The following is a 24,657-nucleotide window of genomic DNA, read 5'->3' as shown; positions in this document are numbered from 1 at the left end:
GCGGAAAACTCGATACATGGAGACCTGGAAAGCGCACATCCAGCTGCAACCTGCCGGCTCTGGATGGGGTCCTGAGTCAGGCATCTCCATCAGGAACCCTTCAAGCGCTGAACTCCAGACCACCCAAGTGCACACTGGGTTACTGGGTGTGGACTGAGCGATGCCTCTGCTCTGAATTCTTTCTTTTGTGATTACCACCATCGGCATTTTAGAAAAATAGAACTGATATTTACTAAGAAATGACGCTGATGTCTCCCCACCAGTCTGGAGCCTCCACCTCCTCTCTGAGGAGCACCTGGTGTGGCCAGTTGTACATGCTGTAGAGCATGATCAGAACACCTTCAGGAGTGGCCTAGCCCTTGCTTCTGGGGCCTGTGCTGGTCCAGGGTCGGCTTTGGCGCCCAGCAGTTGCAGAAGTACAAGAGCCCTCGGCCACAGGCCACACCAGCACTCCAGAGCACAGGCTGCCTGGGCCTTCTGCTCACCTCCAGGGATGACTTTATCAAAGAAATTTTAAAGAACTCACAGCCTGACACTACATTAAGGACGGGATATGTAGGCCCAGCCTGTTGGGCTATTGGACTCAGTTGGCCTTCATGTGCCAGGCCAGCTGCAACTTTTAAGATAATATAGCCCAGCCACACTACCCAAACAGTAAGCATATCCTGTTGTACCAGCTTATTTCAGGGAATTATCACCTGGGGAAAAGCTAAGTCAAAGACATCACTGATTTTACCTACTCACTCAAGCCCCTGACTTCATTACTATATGATAAGAAATCCCCAACTAAACCTGCCAGAAATAAATCTGTTCAACAACGTATGACAAACACTGTTATTACAGAATAACCTACTATCAGCTTTTGTACTTTCTGCTTACAACACATGTAAGTTTCTGCATAACCTCAAATCAGAGCTGGAGATTTGGAACTGTGTTCCCAAGAGCCCACCAGCGTAATGAAGCTGTTGCCTTCCAAGTGCCCCAGTGCTTCCTGTCTTCTGTTCAGTCTGGTCCCAGTTCTGCAGCAACCTCAGATCAGATGCAGGGGGCATCACCAGTGCTGTCTGAGTAAGAGGATCTGCAACCAGGCCCTGCAACATGGGGAGGTGCTGGCCCTGACACAGGCTCTCTGAGGGCCAGGCATAAGCCAGTTCCACGGCCACTGCAAGCAACTTGTATGCTCCATTCACAACTGGAAACAGTAAATTTAACACTGCCCTATTATCCCTATTTCATGGTCACCACCAAACCTGCATCCTCTCAAGACAAGGATGTCATTCAAGCCAACGACACAGAAGGCTCATAGCTATTCTTCGGGCAGAGCTGGCAATCCCATGGTACCAGCCTCACAGAAAAGACAAGCAGGAAGGAGTGGATCAAAGATGGCAGATAGATAACAGCAGGCTACAGAGGCTCCCCAAGATACTCAACCTAGAATTCAACATAATACAGCATGGGAAGTCCTGAAGAGAGGGAAATGAATTCTCTCGTCCCAAGAAGAAATTTAAGTGAGAAGAACCAATCAAACATACAGTCCTGGTGCTACTATTGAACAGCTGAAGGTTCAGTGCTCCCATCACAGTGCCCAATCCGAGGGGTGGTGACTTACCGAGCCGTCCAAAATCTCACCACTTCGACTCACTGGAAATGCAGTCACACTGAGGTTTGGGGTTGGCAAGCTGAACAGAGAGCTGAGCTAGTGGGGAACCTGCATCGACCTGGGGTGAGTGAGGGGAATAAAACCATTCCACAGAGAAGGGGGCTCCAACAGATGACATTCTGGGACCGGGCAGGACTGGCAAGTACAAGGGGCAGCAGTGACTTCAGTCAGTTGTTCCCTTCCCGAACAGGATTGGTGGAGTGAGCTTGGCCTGGGTCACATGAGCTGGCTGAGACCCAATAGGGTATCCAAAATCAATTCCCTATGGCGGTGGTGCACGCTAACGCAGTGAAGGCCTCAGCAGGTTGACTGACCCAGAGGGGAGGCGGTGCACACTAATACAGTGAAGGCCTCAGCAGATTGACTGATCCAGAGGGGAGGGGCCAGCATACACTACCCCTGTTTGCAACTCACTAGCACAGCGCAGTGGGAAGGGTCACCTAGCCAGCCTGCTTCAGAAGAATTGTAACCAACAAAGAAAGAAACTGGGACCTCCTGAAAGAAACAAAAAAGATGAGAAGAGGAAGCAACAAGAAAAAGTTCCCAGGTCCCCACCCTGAGAACATTGACACAAAACGGGTAAATACAAAAGAGAATGAGGACAGCAAACATGCAATATCAGACATGGCACCAGTGAACATAAATATCTTCGGGACCTCATAGACGAATTCAAAAGCGAAATATTTAGCCAAGTAAAGCAAGATATAAGAAGATTAATAAAAGAGATGCTAAGCACCTCTCAAGAAGACCCAGATGGAAGAATGGAGGAACTCAAAGGAGAGAACCATTTGATGAAGAATATAAAGAAAATATAGAATACATGAAGCAGATTCAAAGAGATTACCAGGAAATTAAAAACTCTATGGAAAGATGGCAAAACTGCTTGAAAGAAACTAAGGATAGATTATCCAAACTGGAGGACAGGTTTGCAATGTGGGATTATGAAAGGAAAAACTTTTTAAAAATAACAAGGAAACAAGCAGTAACAATACAAAGGCTAGAAGACGACAAGAGGATCTATAACTTGAAAATAAAGAATGTGAATGAAGAAGCAGGGGTACAAAAAAGGAACTACAAAGGCTAGTCAAGAAATAATTAAGGAAAACTTCCCAAACATAGGAAAAGGAAATGATATGCAGATGTATGAGGCATACAGAACTCCAGCCACCTACAACCAAAACAGAACTACACCCAGGCATATAATAATCAAGATCCCAGAAATTCAATATAAGAACAAAATATTAAAAGCTGCTAGAGACAAGAAACAGATCACCTATAAAGGAAGGCCCATCAGAGTCACAGACTTCTTAACACAAACCATCAAGCCAAGAGGCCTAGAGTGAAATATTCCAAGCCCTGAAAGAAAATAACCTCCAGCCCAGATTGATATATCCTGAGAATCTGTCTCTAGAAATTAATGGAGAAATAAGATACTTCCAAGACAAAGAAAAACTTGGGAAATTCGCAACCACCAATCCAGCTCTACAGAGAATACACCAGGGCATTCTAGAGAGAGAGAAAAGTACTAGGATTCCAGGAACAGTGGCAGAGAGGCCTCAGTGAATGGAGCAGAAAACAGAATCAAGAAGATAAGCAGAAAACTGATGGCAAAAAAAAGAGCATAGTAGAAATGAGGCAGAGAAGGTTGTTTATAATCTCTAATATAGATGGTCTTGATACACTAAATTTTAAGAAAAGAATCACACATAGAGTAGATCAGGAGGTAGGGTCCTCTGAGATGCTATTTATAGGAAATATAGTTAACATGAAAAAGGGTACATGGACTGAAAATCAAATATGAGAAAACAATTCTCTATGTGACAGAGAGTAACAGGAACAACTAGGCCAGTATTTGTTGATAGGTTGGAAAGACAGACTTTAATAGGTAAAGGAATACAATTAGAGATCAAGTCCAGGAGAGAGAAGATTCAGAACCACTTAGGTAAATAGGAGGTTGCCCCCCCCCAATTTAAAAACAAGGGTCTTGGTTAGACCCAAAAACACACAGTATACCCTGGGGACGTGAAAGGAGAGGGAGAGTCTTAAAAAAGATGGCAGAAGATATTGTTAATAGTATATCAGGATTTAAAACCCACGTTACTTGCACCACTCTGCTTAGATAGATTTTATTCTGTTCCAGTTTGTCTACTTGAATTAGATTTGAGGGCACATACAGCTATCCCAAAAACATCAGAATATAGCACTGTAATCATCTTTAATTTCCTATTAACTTAATCTGGAGCCCTGTATGACTTATAGTGTCTTATCATGACTGACCTTAATTAAATCTGGTTTGTTTGATTGCTGTTTGGTATTGACAGATTTTATTCAAAACTGATATGATTGATAGTATCAAGTCTGAGAGTACAGGCAACTACACTGAAGATGACAAGGCTCACTACAATACACATTCTGGTTTGATTACTGCCTGTTTTTGAAGTTTTATACTACATACAAAGTTGTGTTTTTATTAATACTGTTATGTACTGATATATTCAATTATACTATGTCTGATGATATAGCCAATTCTGTTGGAGATAACAAGAAATCACACAGGAACTATGGTAGAACTCCTTGTACAACGTTCTTATATGTCTTTTTCGTATCATGTGTTTATAGGAATATATTTTGTTTTGTCTTGCTTTGTTTGGTTTCTCCTTCTAACGTAGAAAGGATAGAAATACATGTTAAGACTCATGCATGTGTAGAGTCTATAAACAGTTTATGAGAACTGATCTTGTGATACATGATGAAATGAACAGATACTCTGAAGAAAAAGAGACACTAAAGTACCCAGTGCTGATCTTGGAGTGTCATAATATGAAACCCAGCAATAGTATTTATGCTTTGTTCAGAGTGATATTAGCCTGCTTGGGTTTGTTCAATCTCAACATAATTGAAGATAGAGATAACTGCATGTATGTTTAAGTGTATAGGATTGATAACCATATTTCTAAGTTTTTGTTGGATAGTTGAACAGAACTGGTTGCAGTCTCACTGTTTGAATTCCCAGTACTTAGTAAACATAACATAAATTTGAAAAAGGATAAAGTGGGAGAAGAATTTGAAGAGGAGAAGGAAGAGAATTTGAAACTCAATGGTAAATAAATAATCCCATTGAAGATTAGCCAAAAACATGAGCAGCATTTCACATAAGATACCTATAAAGGGTATGTAGACACGTGAAAAGGGGCTTAACATCGGCAGACATTAGCAAGTGCACACTTAAGCCACAGTGAGCTATCAAGTGCCTAAGCTAAAAAGTAATGATTATCCCAAGGGCTCACAAGAACACAGAAAGTGTGGATCATCCGTGCATGGAGCACACATTCTCCGTCTGCATGGCACTTTCCCTCTGCTCTTCCTTACACTGAGGCTCCTCGTCAACCTTGCTGGGCGCAATGGAGAGAACAGGGAAGGTTATCTCCTGCCCACTGGCACCAGTGGGGCATGGAAGATTCTAGAAATCCCTCCCTAGGTCCTTTGAGAGGGTGGGGTCGTGCTATCATATCACACATACCCACCAGGGTGGCTGTGACCCTTAGGCCTGGTGTGTCAACCCCATTGAACTAAGGAATGCCTAGGAGATTAGGCTCCCGGGTACCTAGTGGGTCGTGGAGGTAGGGCCTTGGGTCTCCCCTTCCTCTCTGGCCCTGTTCCTCTGCCCTGCTTCCCAGCTGCCACAGACTGAGCTGTCCTGCCACACCTTCCACCACAAGGTCTCTGCCTGGGAGCCAGCTGGCCATGGACTGCACCTACTGAACCTGTGAGCTGAGTTAAACCTCCCCTCCTTTAACTACATCAGGTATTGAGTCTCAGCAGTGAGAAAGCAACTGACACATGGCCCAGGGCAGGGAAACCCATGGTGGAGATGAGATACATCCAGGCTCAGCAGCAGCAGAATCTATGAGTATGGAAGGGCCGAGGTCAGCCCAGCTTCCTGAGTGCTACCACAGGGCAGAGTTCTTGGAAGGGCAGGCAAATGTGCACACACATGTGTACTCCTGTGTCCATGTGCAGCCAGCAAAGGACCATGGGAGGAAGCCAGGCACCCAGGCAAAGAGGCACCCAGCAGCCCAGAGGACCCCTCCCCCCACTTCAGAGGAGGCCTAGGGAGAGGACAGAGGAAGAAGGGAGGTCTGGCTTGTAATGATCTAAATGAAAACAGGAGAGGGCAATCTGAATCCAAGGGAGAACACTGAGAAAGTGACATTTCTGCACCTCTGTGTCATGACACCAAACTTTAAATCTGCTACACGAATGACAGGGAGAAGGGTGAAGGCTGAGGTCTTTTAGCCCCAGTTTGTGCCCTTTCTTGGGGCAGAAACAATGGCTCCATCAATCGCTACCGAGTTCCCTTGAAATCAGTGTGCCCTCTGGAATAAATCAGGAAGCAACTTTCGATGGACGGCCACCCAGGGTGAGGTCACTGTTCCCCCAAGTGTTTTAATGAATGTCCTGGGAATGCATGTGAGCACCACTGGGTCAGTGGCAACAGCAAAGTAACTGCCCAGCTTGGCACCCTGCTTTGGCACTGTGTGCCTGCTGACCTGACAACCCCTTAATGAGTAATGCCCGTCATGGCTTCCTCTCCCCCTCCCCCAGAGCAGCAGGCCAGGTGGCCCCCTGTGCCCACCTGCTTGGACACCTTGGCCCAGGTTTTCTTCAGCCGGTAGATGGCGCTTCTGTTTAAGGCTGAGGTGATCTCTAGCACGCCGTTGTAGTTATGCAGGCACCGGCAAATGTCGGCCACTGCCACCCACTTCTCAATGGCGCTGGCACGGGAGCTGATGTCAGCGTAGTTCATGATCTGGGAGGCCACCAGGTTACTCATCTGCAACAACCAAAGATACCAGGAAGGTGTGTGGGCACTGGGGCAACGTGTTTAGGCAAAGCACCCGAATCACCTACAGACCTAGCAGGAAGTTGGAGGCTGTGTCCTACATTTAGACACCGACTTCCTAAAGAGGTGACAATCTGTAATGACAGTAACTGTTCACTGCTAGCCTGGGAACAGCACCCTGTGATCCAGCTTGTAATACAAAGGTGATTTTGCTCATCAGTACACTGGATGCAGTAGTCCCTGGCAATTATCAAGGAATAAACTGTAAAAGTGGTACTTCATGACCCAGGTGTCACGTTCTGGGGACACACACTTCTTGATCCACAGCAGTGTGTAGGTCCACACGCTGGGAACCCCAGTTACCATGGAGAAAGGGAACACACTTGTCCTTCAGGCAGGACAAACACTAAGCCGATCCACTCTCCGGCCAGAGGCACTGACCAAAGAAACCACCTGCTCCCTCTTGAACTCTGTCCCCAGCAGCTGAAGGGACCTGAGGCTAAGTCCTGTAATTCTAGTTTGGGCCAATACAAGGAGCTCACATCTTGCAATATGGAAGGGACAGGGTGTGTGTGTGTGGGGGGGGGGTGACAGGATAGGAGCAGAGGATGAGGGCCATGTGGCCTTAGGCCACACACCACAGGGATGCCCAGGCTTCAGGGACTCTGAGACACAAAGCTGCCCTGGCACTTACGAGTGGGCACCGTGGACCCAGCTAAATCACCTGCTACGGTGCTGTCCTGTTTGCTGAGCTCCGATCACCTCTGCATGAACCTAGGGTCCTTTGGACCCCAGGGTGACGGGCGAGGAGGGGAGGTTTTCAGCCAGCAGCGTGGATGACACTGCTGCTATTCCTGCTGAGGCCAGGGTGCAGGACCAGCCTTTTGGGTGCTGGGAACGGGAAGAACTGTGGGCTTTAGGGAGCCATCAATTTGCATTTACTGGTGCATCAGGCACTGGGTAAACACAGCCATGGAGTTGCTTTATTCCAGAGACCCCACAGCCACCTGCCCAGGTCCCCAGCCAAGGTATCTGCACTACTCACATCATTGAAGTGCTGGCTGGTCTTCATGATGGAGGGTGTCCTCTCGTTCTTGTCCAGCTTCATCCAGCCCTGCCCAAGAAACTCCCTGGAAGGTCAGACCAGGACACAAACCCCATGAGAGCCACAGGAACCATGGCAATGGCTCATGCCACCTGAGACACCACCCTTGGGCCAGCTCTGGATACTCAAGTGGCATTCGTCCCCACAGTGTGGAGCACCAAGGGTCTGTTCCTCGCCAGCTTTCTCCCCTGGAAATGTGTGGAACTCATCACTAGGAAGACTTCTCTGAAGCTGGGAACCATCTACAGGAAGGAAGTGCTCAGGACTAACTCAGTTTAATACTAACCCAGAAACCAAGACTATTTCTGTGCATTCACTTTCCAATGTTAAACCTTAGCAAAGGGCCCCCAAAACCCATTGCTACCAGGAATGGGGCTCCCAGGGAGCATTTGGTTCTCCCAGAGCTGGGACAATGCCCAGGGCCAGGGTCCAGTGAACCTTCCGGGTGACACTGTCACAGCACGGTCCTGACAAGAGTCAGCCCCCTCCTGATGGTCATCTTTAGAACAGCATCCCGGGTCAGCACCCAGGCACTGGCAGCTCCTGGGATCCCAGTGGATGTTTATAAAGGAGCAGCTTGACGCATGGCCACTCTGTGACCATCTCAATGCCTGCACATTGATGGCATTCTTGGGTACGTTCCTCTGGCCCATGGTGTTGCTACTCTTGTCTTCTGGTGTTGGGACGCAGATCTGTACGAGATCCACAGGTGGAAATAATGGGACGTGGGAGAGCAGGGGGAGCCCTGAGAAGGGCCCACACTGCAGGCTGCCAGCAAGGCTCCAGGCTGGCTGGTCTCCATCTCCAGGAGCCATAAGCCCTTCCCTCCACATGCTGGGGCAGCAGGGGACAGGACACTGGCTCCTAACTCAGCTCTTCAAGCCACTGCAGCCGGATGGGCCATCTTCCCATTTTAATCTTTTTCCTGACAGGGCCAGCGATGGAACCTGGCCTCATGCGTGCCAGTCAAGCACTCCACCACTGAGCCACAGCCCAAGTATTTTCCATGTCTGCGGCGAGGTCTGTGAGCACTGAGCCTGCAGGGCAGCCTCGCGCCCATCTGTTCTTTCTCTGATGAAGCTTCAGCTTTGCGTACACAGCCCCAGCACTGTCCACCCCAGCCTGCATTGTCACCATGTCCTCCTCCCCACGGTAGCATGGGTCACACTCCTGCCCTTGCCAAGCTCTGCATTTCTAGCTCCCACAGGTCTTCCCCAGTGTCACCACTGGCCCAGACAAGAGCTGCTGAGCATGAAGCTTAAAGCATTCCTCACACGGCACGGATGGAATCAGGGGGCTGCAGGTCAACTGTCTCTGGAAGCGGCTGAAGGACCACAGCATGTCCAGCAGTCACCCTAGACCACTGGTTCTCCAAGTGCAGCCTAGAGCCACTGCGCATTATCTGGGCTCCTTGTGGGGACACTGGCCTGGCTGGGGACAGAGCTCAGCGGTAAGGCTCGCTCTGCAGGTACAAGGCTCAGGGCTCAATTCTGTTGTCACCAAAAAAAGAAAAAGGCGGTAACTTCCCAGCAGGAATCAAAACTGTAGTGAGAGAGGAAGAAACATGTTGTCCATACCCTCTCTTGTTGAGGCTTCTGTGATCAGAAGGCTGCGTGCAGTGATTCACACCCTGAGGTACAGGGAAACACAGATTCACCTGGGGATACAACTCAATGCAAAGGCCCAGACGTGATCCCCAGTGCTGCATAAGATAACAGTAAGGGTGACTAATTACACACCCCGTCTACACACACGTGTGCGCCCACACACACATTTGTCTTAGGGATACAGTGGCCGTGCCAGGGCAGCCTGCGCTGCCATACTCACTCATAGGGGATGCTTCTAAAGACGATGTGGTCCAGCAGCGTGATCTGCTCTGCCAGCTCCATGGCCGACAAGCTCTCGAAGCACTCAGCCTTCGGACAGTCAGTCTGCAACACAGGAGGCAGGGAGGTGGCTATGCAGGCCGCAGACCGGGGCCAGCCACCCTGTCCTGCAGGTCTGGGAGGCAGATGGCACATCGGGAGCAGTACGGAGTCTGTCCCTAAGTTCTGGTTGTGAAAGGCGGCGCTGGACTTACCATCTGAATGATGTCATCTAACTGCAAGTGAATGTCATCCTGATCCTCTTGGGATAGCGCCCTGCAAGGAATCCAAACAGCCTAGATCAGCGGTGGTGAACCTATGGCACACGTACCATAGCTGGCTGTTTGTTATGCATGAAAGCTCCAGGAGGTTTATCATCACTGGCCAAAACTAGAAAAGAAAATCCTCACTTGTCAGGGAGGAGAATGCAGGGGCTTCCTCCAGTAGAAGGGAGTCTGGGGCAGGGCCTGGGAGGAGTGAGGTTGTGGGGTGTAATGCAGGCTGAACTAGGGAGGTGATTGACTGAGGTGGGAAATACAGTGTGAGACCCAGCAGGAGGCTGAGACTTGGACTTGGGCTTAGATTTCAGGGCCACCTGTATGCAAAGCCACCCCATCAGTAGGAGGCTAAGGGGGTCAGGTGTACTATCCTGCAGGCCACCTAGAACATGAGTCTGGGGAGCCCCGAAGATGTCCTGGCCATGGTCACAGGCCCAGGACCAGCCCAGCCCAGCCCAGCCCCATTCCCTGCACATTGCCACTGGGGGCCTAGGTAGACTGGAAGCAGGAAGCACTTCCTGTGTGACAAAGCGCCCTCTGCTGGCTGCCTGAGTCTCCCCCATGCAGTATTGGTCAGAGTCAATAAACAGCTTGGAGTTTTCTGGATAAATGATGAATGAACATAGATCATATGATAATAAATCAACATCCAGGACACCAGCTTCAGAGTGAGAGGACATTTCCTGTGCAACGGAAGTTCTGAGTCCAGGAGAATCATACTGAGGGGGATCCAATTTTATATCTCGCCATTTAGGCCAGTACGTGCACACGTGTGTGTGTGTGTGTGTGTGTGTGTACTGGGGCTTGAACTCAAGGCCTTCACACTGAGTCACAACCCCAGACCTTTTTTATTTTCATTTCAAGACAAGGTCTCACTAATTTGCCCAGACTAAGTTCAAATTTGAGATCTTGCCTCAGCTTCCCGGGATGCTGAGATCACAGGCATAGGTCACTGTGGATCAAATATTTTAGGTTCCCTAGAGCTATGAGCACAGATTTAACATGCAATGAGTCTAAATCTGCTCTGGAGGTCCAAATTCTAACACAGGTCAGCCAAGCTACATTTCTGAGCCCATAGAGGAGATGTGTCCTTCGCCTCTGAAGCTTTCAGAGGCTGCCTACATTCCTTGGCCTGGGCCTCTTTGGAGAAAAAGTAGTTTTACAAGAAGTAATGAAGCTAGGTGTGGCGGTGTGTGCCTACAATCCGAGCACTCCAGAAGGCTGAGGCAGGAGGATTGCAGTCTCAAGCCCAGCCTGGGCAATGGAGCAACTGAGAAAGACCCTGTCTCAAAATGGAAAAAGAAAAAGGGCTGGAGATACACCCAGTGTGAAGGCTGTTTAATCTCCACCAAAAAAAAGGAAGAAAAGGAAGAGGAGGAGGAGGAGGAGGAGGAGGAGGAGGAGGAGGAGGAAGTATTAAGGATGAGATTCTCTGCTGTGTTCAGCACCGGAACAACCATGATCTTCACAGGTCAGTGGGGGCCGGAGATACAGCTTAGCGGTATAAGCGCCTGCCTGGCAAGTGCAAGGTCCTGAGTTCCATTCTGATATCCAGAAAATCCCTTCCAAGCAGGTCTGGTCTCCATCTCTGCAGGAGGACACTGCCCCCCATGCCACCTAGGCTGCAGTCCAGCGTGGCCTCCCCATTCTGCTGATCGCCCACCAGGTCATTTACCAGTGGCAGGGGGAGTCACACTGCACTCCCTCCAAACCCACAGTAGAAGGTCTTCAGCCTTCCCATGAGAGTCTGGGGCTGCAACAGGGACCTGGACCCCGCAGCCATGTGTGGTGGGGGGCCCACCTGCCTGAGGTCCCTCTGCACCTATCCACCCTCATCCTTGGGGTACACGCTGTTCTGGCATCTTGTGTCTTCTTGAGTCTTCGGGGCACAGGGTGATCTTTGTGTGCCCTGAGGGCACCACAACTGACCCCAGGAAGTTAACTGCTTTAACATGAGCCACGTTAGGAGTCCATAAAAGTCCCTACATGAGTGAATTTGGGGGACAGCTAGTTGGACAGCTTTGGAGAGATGGTATTTTAGAGACATGAAATTTTGAGCAGAGGATTTAGCACAAACCGGGTGATGATGTGGGTTCACCGGTGAGGCGGACACCAGAGAGGCTGAGGCAGGCTGCTCACCACAGACAGCTTCTGCTTTCACCCCTTACTACAGTGTCTGCTTCAGCCCAGGTTTTCAGGTTGCAGCCCAGGTCCTATGTCTGGAGGCACAAGGTCAGTGACACAAGGAATTGTGTATAGGAAACGGAGGCACCATGAGACCATAACATTAAGTGACAGGAATCTGCATGGTTTCTCTTATGTGGAAATCCTACAGCTTAGATGAATGAAAGAGCAAAGTGACAGATCATAGACACGGGAGACAGATCTTCTTCAAATGGGAAGGGGACTAAGAGGTGGAGGAGGGGAAGGTCAGAGGGTGCACAAAGGAGGAGGATGAGCAGTGCCCATGCAGCAGCCCTCCACGTACTGCATGTACCATGTACTGCAATCGCAGAATGACACAAAAGTTCACACAACAGCAAACATGGTATGCTGGTCCCCTGCATGGCGTCACCTGTGCTTGCCAGGGGGCAGGAGCACAACTGTCCCTTTGTACATGGCCACCTCCTAGCCCCAGGCCAGCCCCATGGAGGACAGACTTGCTTCTCCCCTCCTGGTGACCTTGGGGCTGTGAGAAACATGACAGGACCCGCAATCAATTTCATAATCATGCATTTGCAATGAGACACCAAATAAAGTTTAAAAGAAATGTGATTAAACAGCTATGAACAGGAAGGTCCTCCTTCAATGATAAAGGTTATGGAAAAACAGAGCCAAGAGCAGCTGCCCTGACCTGAGGTTGGTCTGCTCTCTGCATGGGCAACAGGAAAGCTGAATGTGGCAAAGATCTGCCTTGGTGGCCTTGGACCGTAGCAGCTCGATGACTGAAACTCTTTCCTAAATCTCTCAGGGCTTCTATGTCTCCTCCCAAAAACTGCTGTCCTGTGAGTGCTGACCACAGCACCACGGCAGGTTGTGTGGTCTTCCCAACAACCATGTGAGGTAGGCACTACCAGCCTACTGTACAGATGAGAAAACAGGTTCCGGCTGGCAAAGAAACCTCACAGCTCTGAGTGCTGAACCAAGACTTAGGCCCTTGACATCCTGCAAGAGTCAGAATCAGGGCTGCTCAGTGTGGCCCTCCAGGGCTGTTTGTCTACTGTAATGACTGATACACTGTGTCAACTTGAGAAGTTTACAAGTTTAACTAAGTGATTCAGCAGTTTTGCATCCTAGAATGTAGAGGACCAGGCTAAACAGCAGCTGTTTATGCCCTATGATAGTTGATTCATTATGTCAACTTGATTAGAAGCTTAATTAAGCAACTCAGTAGGGGGTCAAGGTCCTCACTTTGTAAATATCCCCATGCTGGGGGAGAACAGGGCCTGGAGATGGTGTGAGTGCTTCACCTACCCTAGGGTGGGTATCCTAGGGTAAAGAAGCTTGCTCTCCTGATTTTGCTGTCTTCTGCCACCTTGAATTGCTGCCCTTCACTATGCCACCCTGCTTTGGAGCCAGCTGATTACAGACTAAAACCTCCACAAATTGTGAGATAAATAAACTTTTCCTTCCTTCATTTTGGGTGTTGTAATTTTGTCTCAACAATGAGACAAAAATAACTGAGACATCTACTAAATGTCCATTTCCAGGAGCCTGACACGTCTATGTGTTGTGTCATTAAAACCAGGTCATTCAGCAAACAGCTGGGCACACGAGACCCGATGGGTAACAGAGATCCGGATGGTAAACAGGATTCATCCTACGCACTAACCCCTGTTGGCTGCTTTCTGGAGTCACCTCTCAGAGCAGACAGAGTCTCCCAGGGAGGATCACTATGACCTGGCGGAGAGTCTCTCTGCACCAGCCAATCCTCACACCTTTCCCAGCCTGGACACTCATATGTCCCTGACAGCTACTCAGTGCCTAAATGTAAGAGCTTATGGAACAAACTTTGGTAAGGAAGCAGTCACCGCCTGGATGCTGGCAGTGACAAGTGAATACAGGTGGTCCTCACCTCAGGATGTTCGCCGTGGCTTTCCTCTCCTGGGGAAGCAGGTCTGGGTCTCGCAAAACTTCTTCTAGCAGGTTTAGCACATTCATCTTTAGTTCATTGTTGAGTTCAAAATCCTGCAAAATAGAACCAATCTTTTCAAAATGTTACTTTCTAAAGGCTTTTGCTGTGAATGTGACACCATTTCTCATGGCGAGTTCTCTGGGAGGTGGACACAGAAGAATGTGTAAGTGCCACACCCAGCCTGACACCCTGGGTGAGGAACTGGATGAGCCCAGTCCCTGGTGTCTCTGACTGTGTACCCAGGTGATGACAATGTGCAGGATGAGATTGTCTGCTCCAGGGACGTCATTCAGCAGGGTCCTTAACAGACTATACAAGGTCCCAGCCAGGACTCCCAGCCTCCTCTCTCCCCATGGCCTTCCCAACACACACACACACACACACACACACACACACACACACACACACACTATCCCAGACTTAACAACTTCCTCAGTTCCCTGGCCTGGAACCTTCTGTCTCTTCCTCATGGATGATGAGTGATCAAAAATGCAAAGAATGTTACCATTTTCAAAAACTGCTAGATCTAAGATAGTGACCGTGGAACCAGAAACTATCCCTACCCCTAATCCCCCACCTGCAGAAGAGGAGAAAACAGAATCTAATCAGGAGGTTGCTAACCCAGAACACTATATTAAACATCCTCTTCAGAACAGATGGTTGTTGAAAAACTCTGATTTTTCAAAAATGATAAAAGTAAAATTTGGCAAGCAAACCTTTGACTAATCTCTAAGTTTGATACTGTTGAAGACTTTTGGGCTCTATACAACCATATTCAGTTGTCTACTAATTTAATGCCTGGCTGCGACTACTCACTTTTTAAGGACAGTATTGAGCCCATGTGGGAAGATGAGAAAAACAAACGGGGAGGATGATAGCTAATCACACTGAACAAACAGCAGCGACAAGTGACCTAGATCACTTTTGGCTGGGAACACTGCTGTGCCTTTCTGGAGAATCATTTGATGACTACAGTGATGATGTTTGTGGAGCTGTTGTTAATGTTAGCGCTAAAGGTGGTAAGGCAGCAATATGGACTACTGAATGTGAAAACAGAGAGGCTGTTCAACATACAGGGAGAGGAAAGGTTGGAGTCCTCCAAAGACAGTGATTGGGTATCAGACACAGCCACTAAGAGCAGCTCCACCACTAAAAATAGGTTTGTTGTTTAAGAAGACATCTTCTGGGTATTCTCATAGGAGACTGCATCAAGCAATCAAGATTTGGGAGCTGAACCAAAGCCTCTTCAAAAGTAGAGTGGATTGCATTTAAATTTGATTCCATCTAAGTGTTGCTAAGATACAAGAGAAGTCTCATTCGCCTTTTGTCTTGTACTTCTGTTACTTCTGTGGGTTTTTTCGTTTTGGTAGGTTTTTTTTGTTTTTTGTTTTTTGCTAGAATACCCACTATCCCAATCAATGTATTATAGTGTACCTCATCCCCACAATCCATAAATGTGTTCCTAGTTCACCCTGTAATAGCTTAGTAGAAGTACCATTACAAACACATTTTACCCAGTCACATTATTCAAAAAAGAGCTTGTGTTTCTGTAACAGGAAAAAACTTGTTACTTTCCGTTGTATGGAGGAGCATATTTGCTGGTTTGAAAGAGTATCATGCAGTTTTCTAGCAATTTTCTTTGTTTCTTTTTACAGCATTATCTTTGCTGTACTCTTGCTGATGGTTGCTAGATTTTAATTTATTTGTTTCCCTACTTGATAACATTAGTGAATTTGATTTCAAGTTTTCATTTGCTTTGCTTTTGTTTTTCCTCATGCAACATTGGTAAAGGATCCAGGAATATGACACAAGGGTGGAATAAACATTACTTTTGTGCATTCTTTGGTAATTTTTTATGACTACAAAGGTTTGCTACAAATTTAAGCATCTCATTCAAATCAGTGATCTATGTTTGTGTGATTTCCTAAACACAATTATGGATTATAAAAAATGTAACATCATAATTACATTCCTAACTAGAATTAGTATGTCTGTTTTTGTATCTTTATGCTGTATTTTAATACTTTGTATTACTTAGGTTATTTTGCTTTGGTTACAAATGGCTCAAGTAGAAAAGCAGTTCCATTCATATTAAGACAGTGTATAAAACTGTAAACAAAGTTGTACAGTGAAAAAAACTGTTGCACTGAAACACACACTGCCATGAATTCCCTCAAAGCCCTCTCCCTTGCCTGCTTTGCCCACGTGTATCCCAGTGGCCCTGGAAGTCCTCTCTCCTGAGCATCTTTAGCTGCACTGTCCTGGCTGCCTTGACATCTTGAGTCCATTCAGAACACCTCCCTTTCCTGGTCATTCTGACTCTGGGAAAAAGCTGGAAATCGCATCATGCTGGACTAGGTGAATAAGGTGTCTGAGGACACTGTCAGGTTTTCGGGTGCTCCCTCTCTGTTGGATGGCGCTCGGCCGCAGCATTCACCACATTTTTTTATCACATTGGTAAATATGGTAAGGAAAGATGGCTTCAGAGTGGCTTCAGAATGTGGCCAGGACACTGGATCGCTGTGTTTGAAGCAAGTTGGGGTGCTCTGAGGGGGGTTCGTGACAAGCTCTTCCCTTACACTTCTGTAGAACAGGCAAGTTGCACTTATCCGAATGTAGGATAGGGCTGATCAAATCGCCTGGTCTTTCACTGCCACGGAGAGTACAGCAAACAGTACTGTAACCAAGGCGAATGCCCCAGTTTTGGTTTTGCAAGGTGTTTTGCAGTCACCCATGCCACGAGGGGCTAGACCAACATCAGAGCCCAAGAATGCAAAGCCCTGCAAGGTGGTCCCTCACCCTTCCCGCTCCACCCCAGATGCATAACCTCCATGGGGTTTCCAGGGAGCAGTGACCTGCATGCTCCAGAAATGTGAATGCACTGAAAGACAAAAACTGAGGAGCTGTCCCCACTGAAAGGACAGCATAGGACAGCAGGCAAATGAGGTGCAGAAACTGGATTCACCCGGGCCTGGGAGGAATGCTATGAGAAGCCCTCCTGCAACAGTAGTTTTCCAGGTCTGCTCGCTTCCCCACTGACCACCCGGGTCCTGCCCTCGATGGGTGCAGAGTGGCCGCATATTCCAAAGAGCGATCCCAGCTGTGCACCAGTGAACTTCGTTCTGTTTTGGTAGTTTTCTCTTGATTTGAAGTTCTTGAAGGTAAAATGTTATGGACAAAGAGTCACAAGATAGAGCGTACCTCCTGCTCTCCTTCATTAAATGCACCTGTGGAAGGCCACCTGGATACTCCCCTTGAATACAGGGCAATTTCTCCATTGGGGTAAACTTGACCCTGTCTCCATATCCTGATGCATACAGAGCTGGCTGGACCATTTCCTTTCCCCTTCAATTGGCTTTAAGCAGTGTAAACAGGGCTGGCCAAGCTGCTGCTGCTGTGTAAGCTTTGAAGCTAGGGGACAGCTGACAGTAACTGTTTCCCCACCCCATGGCTCCCGAAAAACAATGCATCAGGTAAGAAGGAAATTTTACTCTGTCTCATCAGTGAGGGGCAGATAGCCATGATTTCACAAATTATAGTAACATAAAAGCCTAACCTACTTTGAGCTATTTTTACCATCAGTTTGATGGCAGATTGCATCCTAATTCTTAGTATTTCACTTCCACTGTTGATAAAAGCACCCTTTTTTGGTATCATGCACGATACACTGGACCCTGTGGGGGGCAACACAAATGTAATATGAGAGACTTTAATCTCTTGTCCATCATAGGGGTTTGGATATGTCTTAGTCACCTTCTTGTCCCAACACTCACAAGGGTGGAGGGGTTACTGTGGCTTGTGTTTCACCCCTCATCAGCTGGCTTCAAGGCAGGAGGCACGGCAGAGGGGCCTGGTGGAGAGCTGCTCACCGCATGGTGGACAGGAAGCAGCAAGGGAAGAGAGGGGCCAGGGAGGAGATGGACCTTCCAGGCTACACCCCAGTGACGCCTCCTGCAACCAGACCCCGCCTCCCACCACCAAGCCAGCTGTAGCACCTGCTCACCCAACCACCTTCCACATCAGCTACGAGGGCACGAGGCTTTGGGGGCTCCAGAAAGAAACCACGACTGTGTGTGTTCCTGAAATTTCACCTGTTTATGGTCTAACGGCTTCTTGATTTAAAACCCACTGAGAAGACAGTCATCTTTTGCTGCCACTCCCCTCACCCCATTCCAAGGCGAATGCCCCAGTTTTGGTTTTGCAAGGTGTTAATGATCTCCCCTCCCCAGCTCTGTCCACACTGCCAAAGGGACCCTGGGCCAGCAGGAGTCTATTTCCATAATGAATATTTGATACACTGAGTTCTGGTGTGGCTCCCTCGGGCCTCTACTGATGCAAATAATCCAATTTTCATAGACTGCATGATCAGTGTGAAGACTTGGGGCCACTATCTGGGCCTTGCTGAGGGTAATTAGTGGTTTAATCCTCAGGCACCACTGGGTATCTGCTGGGCCCCATCCCGGGTTCCCGAGGGTTCACGGGAGGCTTCTAGGGAAAGCAGGGGATGTCTTACTTAGGGAAACAGAGGGCACCGTATCACCTTGAGCTCGAGGAAGCTTCCTGGGAAGGCCCTTTGGAGGACTCCATGACACCTGTCAGGAATGACCAAGGCTGATGGCTAAGGACAGCCCAGCGCTGACTGGATGCTGACATAAAGCTGAGCTGACAGCTGCCTGGGAAACCTGTGCATTCTCACATTTGCATGGCTGGGAAGTGAACACCCTGGCATGGTATCAGCTCCTCCTGGAAGTCACCCAGCAGCAGACAAGCCAGGAGCCAGTGCCACAGGGATCCTCAGCACACCAGGCCCACTGAGATCCAGCAGCGGTGACCAGACAAGGCAGGAGATGGTGTGCAGGACTGAGGACAGCGTCTGCCGGCCAGCTCCCGTCCCTCGTGTGGCCCAGGTTGCCCTGTGCACAGGAAGCTCAGGCCTGAGTTCAAATGTGTGTCCAGAGCGGGAGACTTGCACCTACCTTCAGGCTGTCCCTGAAGTCCAGGGACCACATTCTGAGGGGTAAGGCAAATATCATGTTGGTTGTATTTTTAAGTCACATAATGAAGCCTCAAAAACCAAACCCTGAACCCTCTCATACATGCAGATAAATGGGTCATTCAAAAGTCCCTTTTAAACCCTAAGGCGCAGTTGGACTACATAGTGAGTGCTGAATTAAAAATTCTATTACACTGAGACACAGGGCCAGCATCCTCTCAGCATCTTCCCTTGATGTGAACACTTCCCTCCATTCTTGCCACCATCTGGAGCCGTTCTGACCTTCGCTTTCCTGAGTGTCTTTAGGAAGTGTGATCAAAAACATGGTGAACGCTGCGGCCCCCGCACCACCCTACAGAAAGGCAGGTTTCTAAGAACATGCGGTTGGGTCCTCACACACCTCAGTCACCAGAGCTGACACCATGTGACTTCCAGGGCTCCCAAAGCCAGAATGACCAGGAAAGGAAAATGTTTTGAACGGACTCAGAGCATCAATGCCGAGACAGGGAACTCAAGACCCGCAGGAAAAGAGGATATGTAGAACTGCATCAGCAAGGGGCATGAACCCGGGGTAAGTGTGTTCAAAGGGAGGGGAAGGCTTTAAGGGAGTTCATGACAACGTGTCTTTTCCTGTCAATGAACATTTTTAAAGTTTAAGGTTTTTTTTCGATCACATCTTGTACGGCTGCTTCTCAATAGAAAAGAGAAATCCAAGGCTGAAAGAGGCATCTGTCTGGTTCGCTGCGGGGTAATCTGCATGCTGAACACCCTCCTGAGACTTCTGAACACCCTCCTGAGACTCCTGGGCAGTGGTCTGCAGGCCAATTGGGGCTCATTTCTCCAGCCTGGCTCTGGGTCCCAGTGCCTACGCAGTGGTGCCAGGAGCCCCCCAGCAAATGGTGCTGTGGGTCTGGCCTGGAGTGTACAGACTGGAGCAGAGACACCTCGTCCTGCGGAAGTCACCATTGCAAGGAGCAAGCGCAGTTTCTTTCCTGTCCCTGGAGCCAGGCTGAGGACAGAGAGAGCGGCAAAACAGAGCTGAGATGTGTGACAGTGGCAAAAGTCTGGGACAGTCTCCCACCTGGACCCAGATCTTCAATCTGGGTGATCAGTGAGACTTGATCACACAACACAAGAGGAATCCAGCAAGCTGGATCCTTCCATGTCTATGGATAGGGGCGTGACAGAGGGACCACCACACATGGGAAGCCAGATCAGAGTGTCTCTGCAGATGCAGAATGAGGAGACTGACTGCCTCAGCTTCCAAGGGAAAGGGAAGTGGAGCTGCATGCAGTGGAAGAAATCCACACAAATAATTCACAATCAGGAGCCAAGGGTTTGTAAGGAAGGGGCCGGGACATGGCAGGCTGCAAATAGGAGACTGGGGTTTAACTTTCCAAAGACTGAGAAGTGTGCGACCGTGTGCGGTCTGCTTTGACTCCAATAAGTGAAAAATGCAAATCGTGGTGTAGATTTAAGTGAGATTCAGCCCATTTTATAAAATGGAAGCTGAGGGGAAGATGCCGGTGGTGTCTCAAGAGATATGCAAATTAGCTGCACAGGTCAGGGACACTTCCAGGGTCTAGAGATGACACCAGGCCTCTCCTCCCATATGGCTTTGCACTCTTCGGAGGAGAAGAAACTGTCCACAGCTTCAGCTCTGAAACTCCGTCCCAGGGGAGACGGTGCTGGCTAAGAGCAGGACCAGGGACCCTGTCTGCATCCCCTTCACACCTGAGGGCCAAGGAAAGGCAGGGTCTTCCTGTGTTTCCCATGGCCGATGCACAAAATCCCTGTCAGAGCACCCCCTTCACACTTGGAAGTATATTCTAGTTGGAAAAAACGAGGGAGAGTGTAATCTCAGTATTAAACCCTGCAAGCAATGCTAGAGAAACTCGAAGTGGTCTAATCCTGCTTCACATTTACCAGCCATGCATGACTCAGCGTGTTCTCAAAACTACAAAGAGAAACAAGCAGGCAGGAAATGTGCCACTGCCACCTCTGAGCTCCTGTCCCAGGAGCAAACTCCAGAGACAGCTCACCTCCGCACTTGCGAAGCACAGTGCCTTGGTCCTGGCTGACCTGCAAATATTTGTTGAATGAGTGGGAAAAGGTGCAAGGGAAAATATTTGACTTTGATATAAGTAGTAAAGGAGATTTCTTAAAAAACACTGACCCAGTTATACCTTTTCTGGGCATTTTTCCCAGTGAGCCAAAGATATCATATTATAGGAATCCGTGCATGCTCCAGTTTATAACAGCACAGCTCATTACAGGTAAGCCTCAGAAGTGGCCTACGTGCTCACACACAGCTGAATAGATAAAGAATGTCTCGCCCTTATGTACCACGGAGTACTACTGTGCCATAAAGAAGGTTAAACTTGAGTCACAGGTAAGAAAGCGGATGCAGTGTGAGACCATAAAACTAACAGACATAAACCAGACACACAAGCTGAAATATTGCATGTCTTCTCTGATCTGAGAAACCCAAATATAAATAATGAAGAGCAAAATAAAGGAGAGAAGACAGGAAGAGGGAGGAGGACTTCAGGAGACAGGAAGGGGACCTGGGAGGGAGGTCGGGGTGGTGATGGGGTGTGAAGAGGACCAAGATGCAGAGTGGACATGGACTGATTCTGTAGCACCAATGGAGGCACTCCGTACCCCAGACATACAAATCATAGACCGCAGGAGACAGTGGTGAGCTACCTCCTTCCTAGCCGGGGCTTAAGAAGTCAGCTCCCCAGCTGTGGAGGGGAGGAAGATTCCTTAGAACAAAAATAACTGGGCAGAGATGAGTGGCAAGGAGTGACAGCGAGTCAGCAAACACTGGAACGACCTTCTGGATGGGCGGCTCTCAGGGACCTGCCTGGACCAGTGGGGCCGTGTGGACGAGTCCAGCCGGAATGGTGACCCACAGCCCTAGGCCAGAGCAGATGGTAAGCCAGCCGCAGAGACCGGGGCGCAGAAAGGAAGTCCAAGAGGGCCTGCTGTCACCCTGTTGTCCCTGCTCTGATGGAGGCCACCTTGTGTGACGGAATGGTGGCACCCCTGACGCTATCCCGGGAGAGGCTGTGTGCAGAGGAGGGCCGCAGGATGGGGGTGCTCAGGGGTGGGGAGGGGACGAGCGTGAGGACAGCAGCCAGGACATGGACCAACCAGGAAGCACAGAGTGAGTCAGAGTGACCAGCTGAATAGCCCCGCCACTCCACAAGGACGCCCCAGGTGTGTGGGGGCCATAGGAGGGGGTGGCGTGCAGGAAGGGTCCCCTGGTGCCTGCCCCCAGGCCTTGGCTGGGCTCAGAGCCCACACAAGGGCGGTGGGTCCCCAGTGCCCTCACGAACAGACTCCATGAGTGGTGAGAAGCCTGCTGAGTCCACGGGGAAACTCCACTCCTGTCTCAGAAACCAGTGGCACAGATTGCTGCTTCCCAAGCGCTCACATCCATTCCACAATGGCTTCCGGCCCTGGGACAGAGGTCATGGAGGCGGAAGGAAGGAAGGAAAGCCGGGGTGCTGGGTTGGGGGTGCTGAAGGGCAGCAGCGCTGTCTCAGCTGCAGCCCCACCTCAGGGACCCAACACCCAGCACCCAGGACTCAGCACAGGGAGCAGGGAGCGAGACTAGGGCTTACGGTTCAGCCCACAGTCAGCAGCTCGACTCTCAGGGGACAGGAAGCAGTGAGGAAGTGGGGTGGGGAGGGAGAAACCTCCAGGGAGCCCCTAGCTGTCCCCTCCTCCCATCAGGCCCAGCATCCCGCATGGCCACAGGGCCTGAGCCCTGCGCCTGCACACAGGGGCTTTGCTGACAGATGGAAAGCCCAGTGAAGGCAGAGGTGTGAAAGGGCAAAGTGCACTTCCCGGTGGAGTTAAAGGAAGCTGGGTGTGCTTAACTCGTTTAAGTGGTTGTCTGGAGCAGAAGAGAATGAAAATCTATCTTCAGGATTCACAGCAAAGAAAGATTAAGGGCAGGATGGAGGCTGAGGCTGTTGAGCAGGAGCTCAGGAACGGCCCGGGGAGGGAGACAGCAGGTTCTGTGACCCAGCACCTGGTCCCCTGCAGCAGCTGCAGCTCGGAGCCTGAGTCCCACAGGGACACAGCTGCCTGGGATCTCTCAGTTCAGACAGAGGGCAACAGGAAGAGGTGGTGGAAGTGACAGCATGCTGTTATGGTTGACTCACTCTGTCACCTTGAGAAGGTTAGGAGTTTAAGACTCAGCAGGGAGCTGGGATCTTCATTTTAAATATCCTCAGCCTGTGCAAGAGAAGCGCATGGAGGTGGTGTGAGTGCTACACCCGCCCTGGCTGGGGGTGGCCTGTGTACAGTATAAGGGAGGAGGAGAGGCTTGCTCTGCCCCTTCCTTTCGCTCTGGCTGCTGCCTTAAAATATTGCCCTGGTGTCATGCCACCCTGCTTTGGAGCTGATTAGGGACTGAAACCTCCACAAACTGTGAGCTAAATAAACCTTTCCTCCCTTCATTTTGGGTGTTGGGTATTTTGTCTCAGGCACCAACACAGAGCAGATGGGTATAGAGCACCGCCTGTGTTAACCCATGGTAGACCCCAGGGAGGGTCTGCTTTCTACATCTGTGCACAGAGGCTATGGGTGAGGGTCCCAGCGCAGACCATACAGGGGGCACAGGGCAGGAACAGGGGCGCTGCCCCTGGCTGCCCACATCCTGTACAGGAAGTCTTCGAGCCCCCTGAGCTTTTGCTTCCCCATCTGCGGCACAGGGACAATGACAAGAGTGTGACCTGCTGCCTGCCACCTGCTTACAACAGTGCCGACCTCCAGGAAGGGTGAGGCAAGGGGCACTCAGGGCCTACCATCTTCCAGGTGTCCCATGTCACAACTCACAGATGCCCTTTGGTGGGCTCCAGATTGCCCCTGGGACCCTCAGAACCCCCTCCCAGCTCAGGTGCCAGGATTCCTGCCCAGGAAATCCCAGCATCCAGCTGCCCTCCAGTGGCAGGGTGGCTGCTGGATGGAGAAGTACCGGGGCGGGTGGACAGGATGAGCTAGCAGGGGCCCCAGCCGAGGGAGGGCACAGAGCAGCCTGTGCCTGTGAGGGGCAGGCATCTCCCCAGCTCATTCTCCCACCCACGTGGCAGCCTGGGTGCTCAGCTTGTCCTGGCTCAACCTCCTCCGCTTCAGATGTGGAACAAAGCAGACATCTGAACCTGGCCCTGGACTGCAACACCAGATTCTGTGCTTTGCTAAACAATAGCAGGAAATTTAAAAATGCAAAACAGGCTCCTGATAACTGTCAAAATAACAAACAGAAACAAACTGCAAACTAGCATGTAGGGGCCCTCTTATCCCTGAGACCCTCAAGCACATGAAGCAGAGGCCATCACGCCAGCCCTTACCTCCCACTTCCCAGGTCATCATGGGATCAGGGCTTCACTTTACCTCCACCCTGGCTACAGGCTCCAAGGCCAGGCGCAGTTTCCAGCAGTGCACCTGGTTCCTAAGGCTCCTGTGAGTGGTTTACAGCTGACTGCTAATGCAGCTCTGACCAGCAGTCTCCGTGGCTGTAAACTCTGCCCACCTGAGATGCAAACTTAACTATGAGAGAGGAACCACAGGTACGGCCAGTGTTGGAAGTTTTTAACCCATCTTAGCGTGGTACAGTCATGTTAACAAGAAAGAAGGGAGAGGGGTGCTCACTGTGGGGGAGCACTGGAGGGTTTTCAGGGGGATGAACGGCAGTGTGATTTTAACTATAACACATTTTAACAATTTAAACATTTACTGTATGTTGTGATCACCCTACACAGT

At 49.6% G+C, this 24,657-nt stretch overlaps 1 protein-coding gene and 1 pseudogene across 4 annotated transcripts in view; one reads left to right on the top strand and one right to left on the bottom strand.

Moving 5' to 3' along the window:
• The window catches only part of Rasgrf2 (Ras protein specific guanine nucleotide releasing factor 2), a 171,145-nt gene that overhangs the window by 15,436 nt on the left and 131,052 nt on the right, over positions 1-24,657 (bottom strand). For all 4 annotated transcript variants that reach the window (XM_063245278.1, XM_063245279.1, XM_003479514.5 and 1 more), the window contains exons 19-23: positions 13,827-13,939; positions 9,689-9,749; positions 9,436-9,539; positions 7,549-7,633; positions 6,297-6,494 (exon numbers count right to left, since the gene is read on the bottom strand). In XM_063245278.1, coding sequence (XP_063101348.1) covers positions 6,297-6,494; positions 7,549-7,633; positions 9,436-9,539; positions 9,689-9,749; positions 13,827-13,939 — 561 coding nt within the window. The remainder of the gene's footprint in view (positions 1-6,296; positions 6,495-7,548; positions 7,634-9,435; positions 9,540-9,688; positions 9,750-13,826; positions 13,940-24,657) is intronic.
• LOC106025592 (eukaryotic translation initiation factor 4E-like) lies at positions 14,565-15,226 on the top strand (annotated as a pseudogene).

This window comes from Cavia porcellus, unplaced genomic scaffold, assembly GCF_034190915.1.
Source record: "Cavia porcellus strain 051 isolate PalLab524CR breed Dunkin Hartley unplaced genomic scaffold, mCavPor4.1 scaffold_2, whole genome shotgun sequence".
Lineage (NCBI taxonomy): Eukaryota > Metazoa > Chordata > Mammalia > Rodentia > Caviidae > Cavia > Cavia porcellus.
This window is presented reverse-complemented; position numbering and strand designations above follow the sequence as displayed.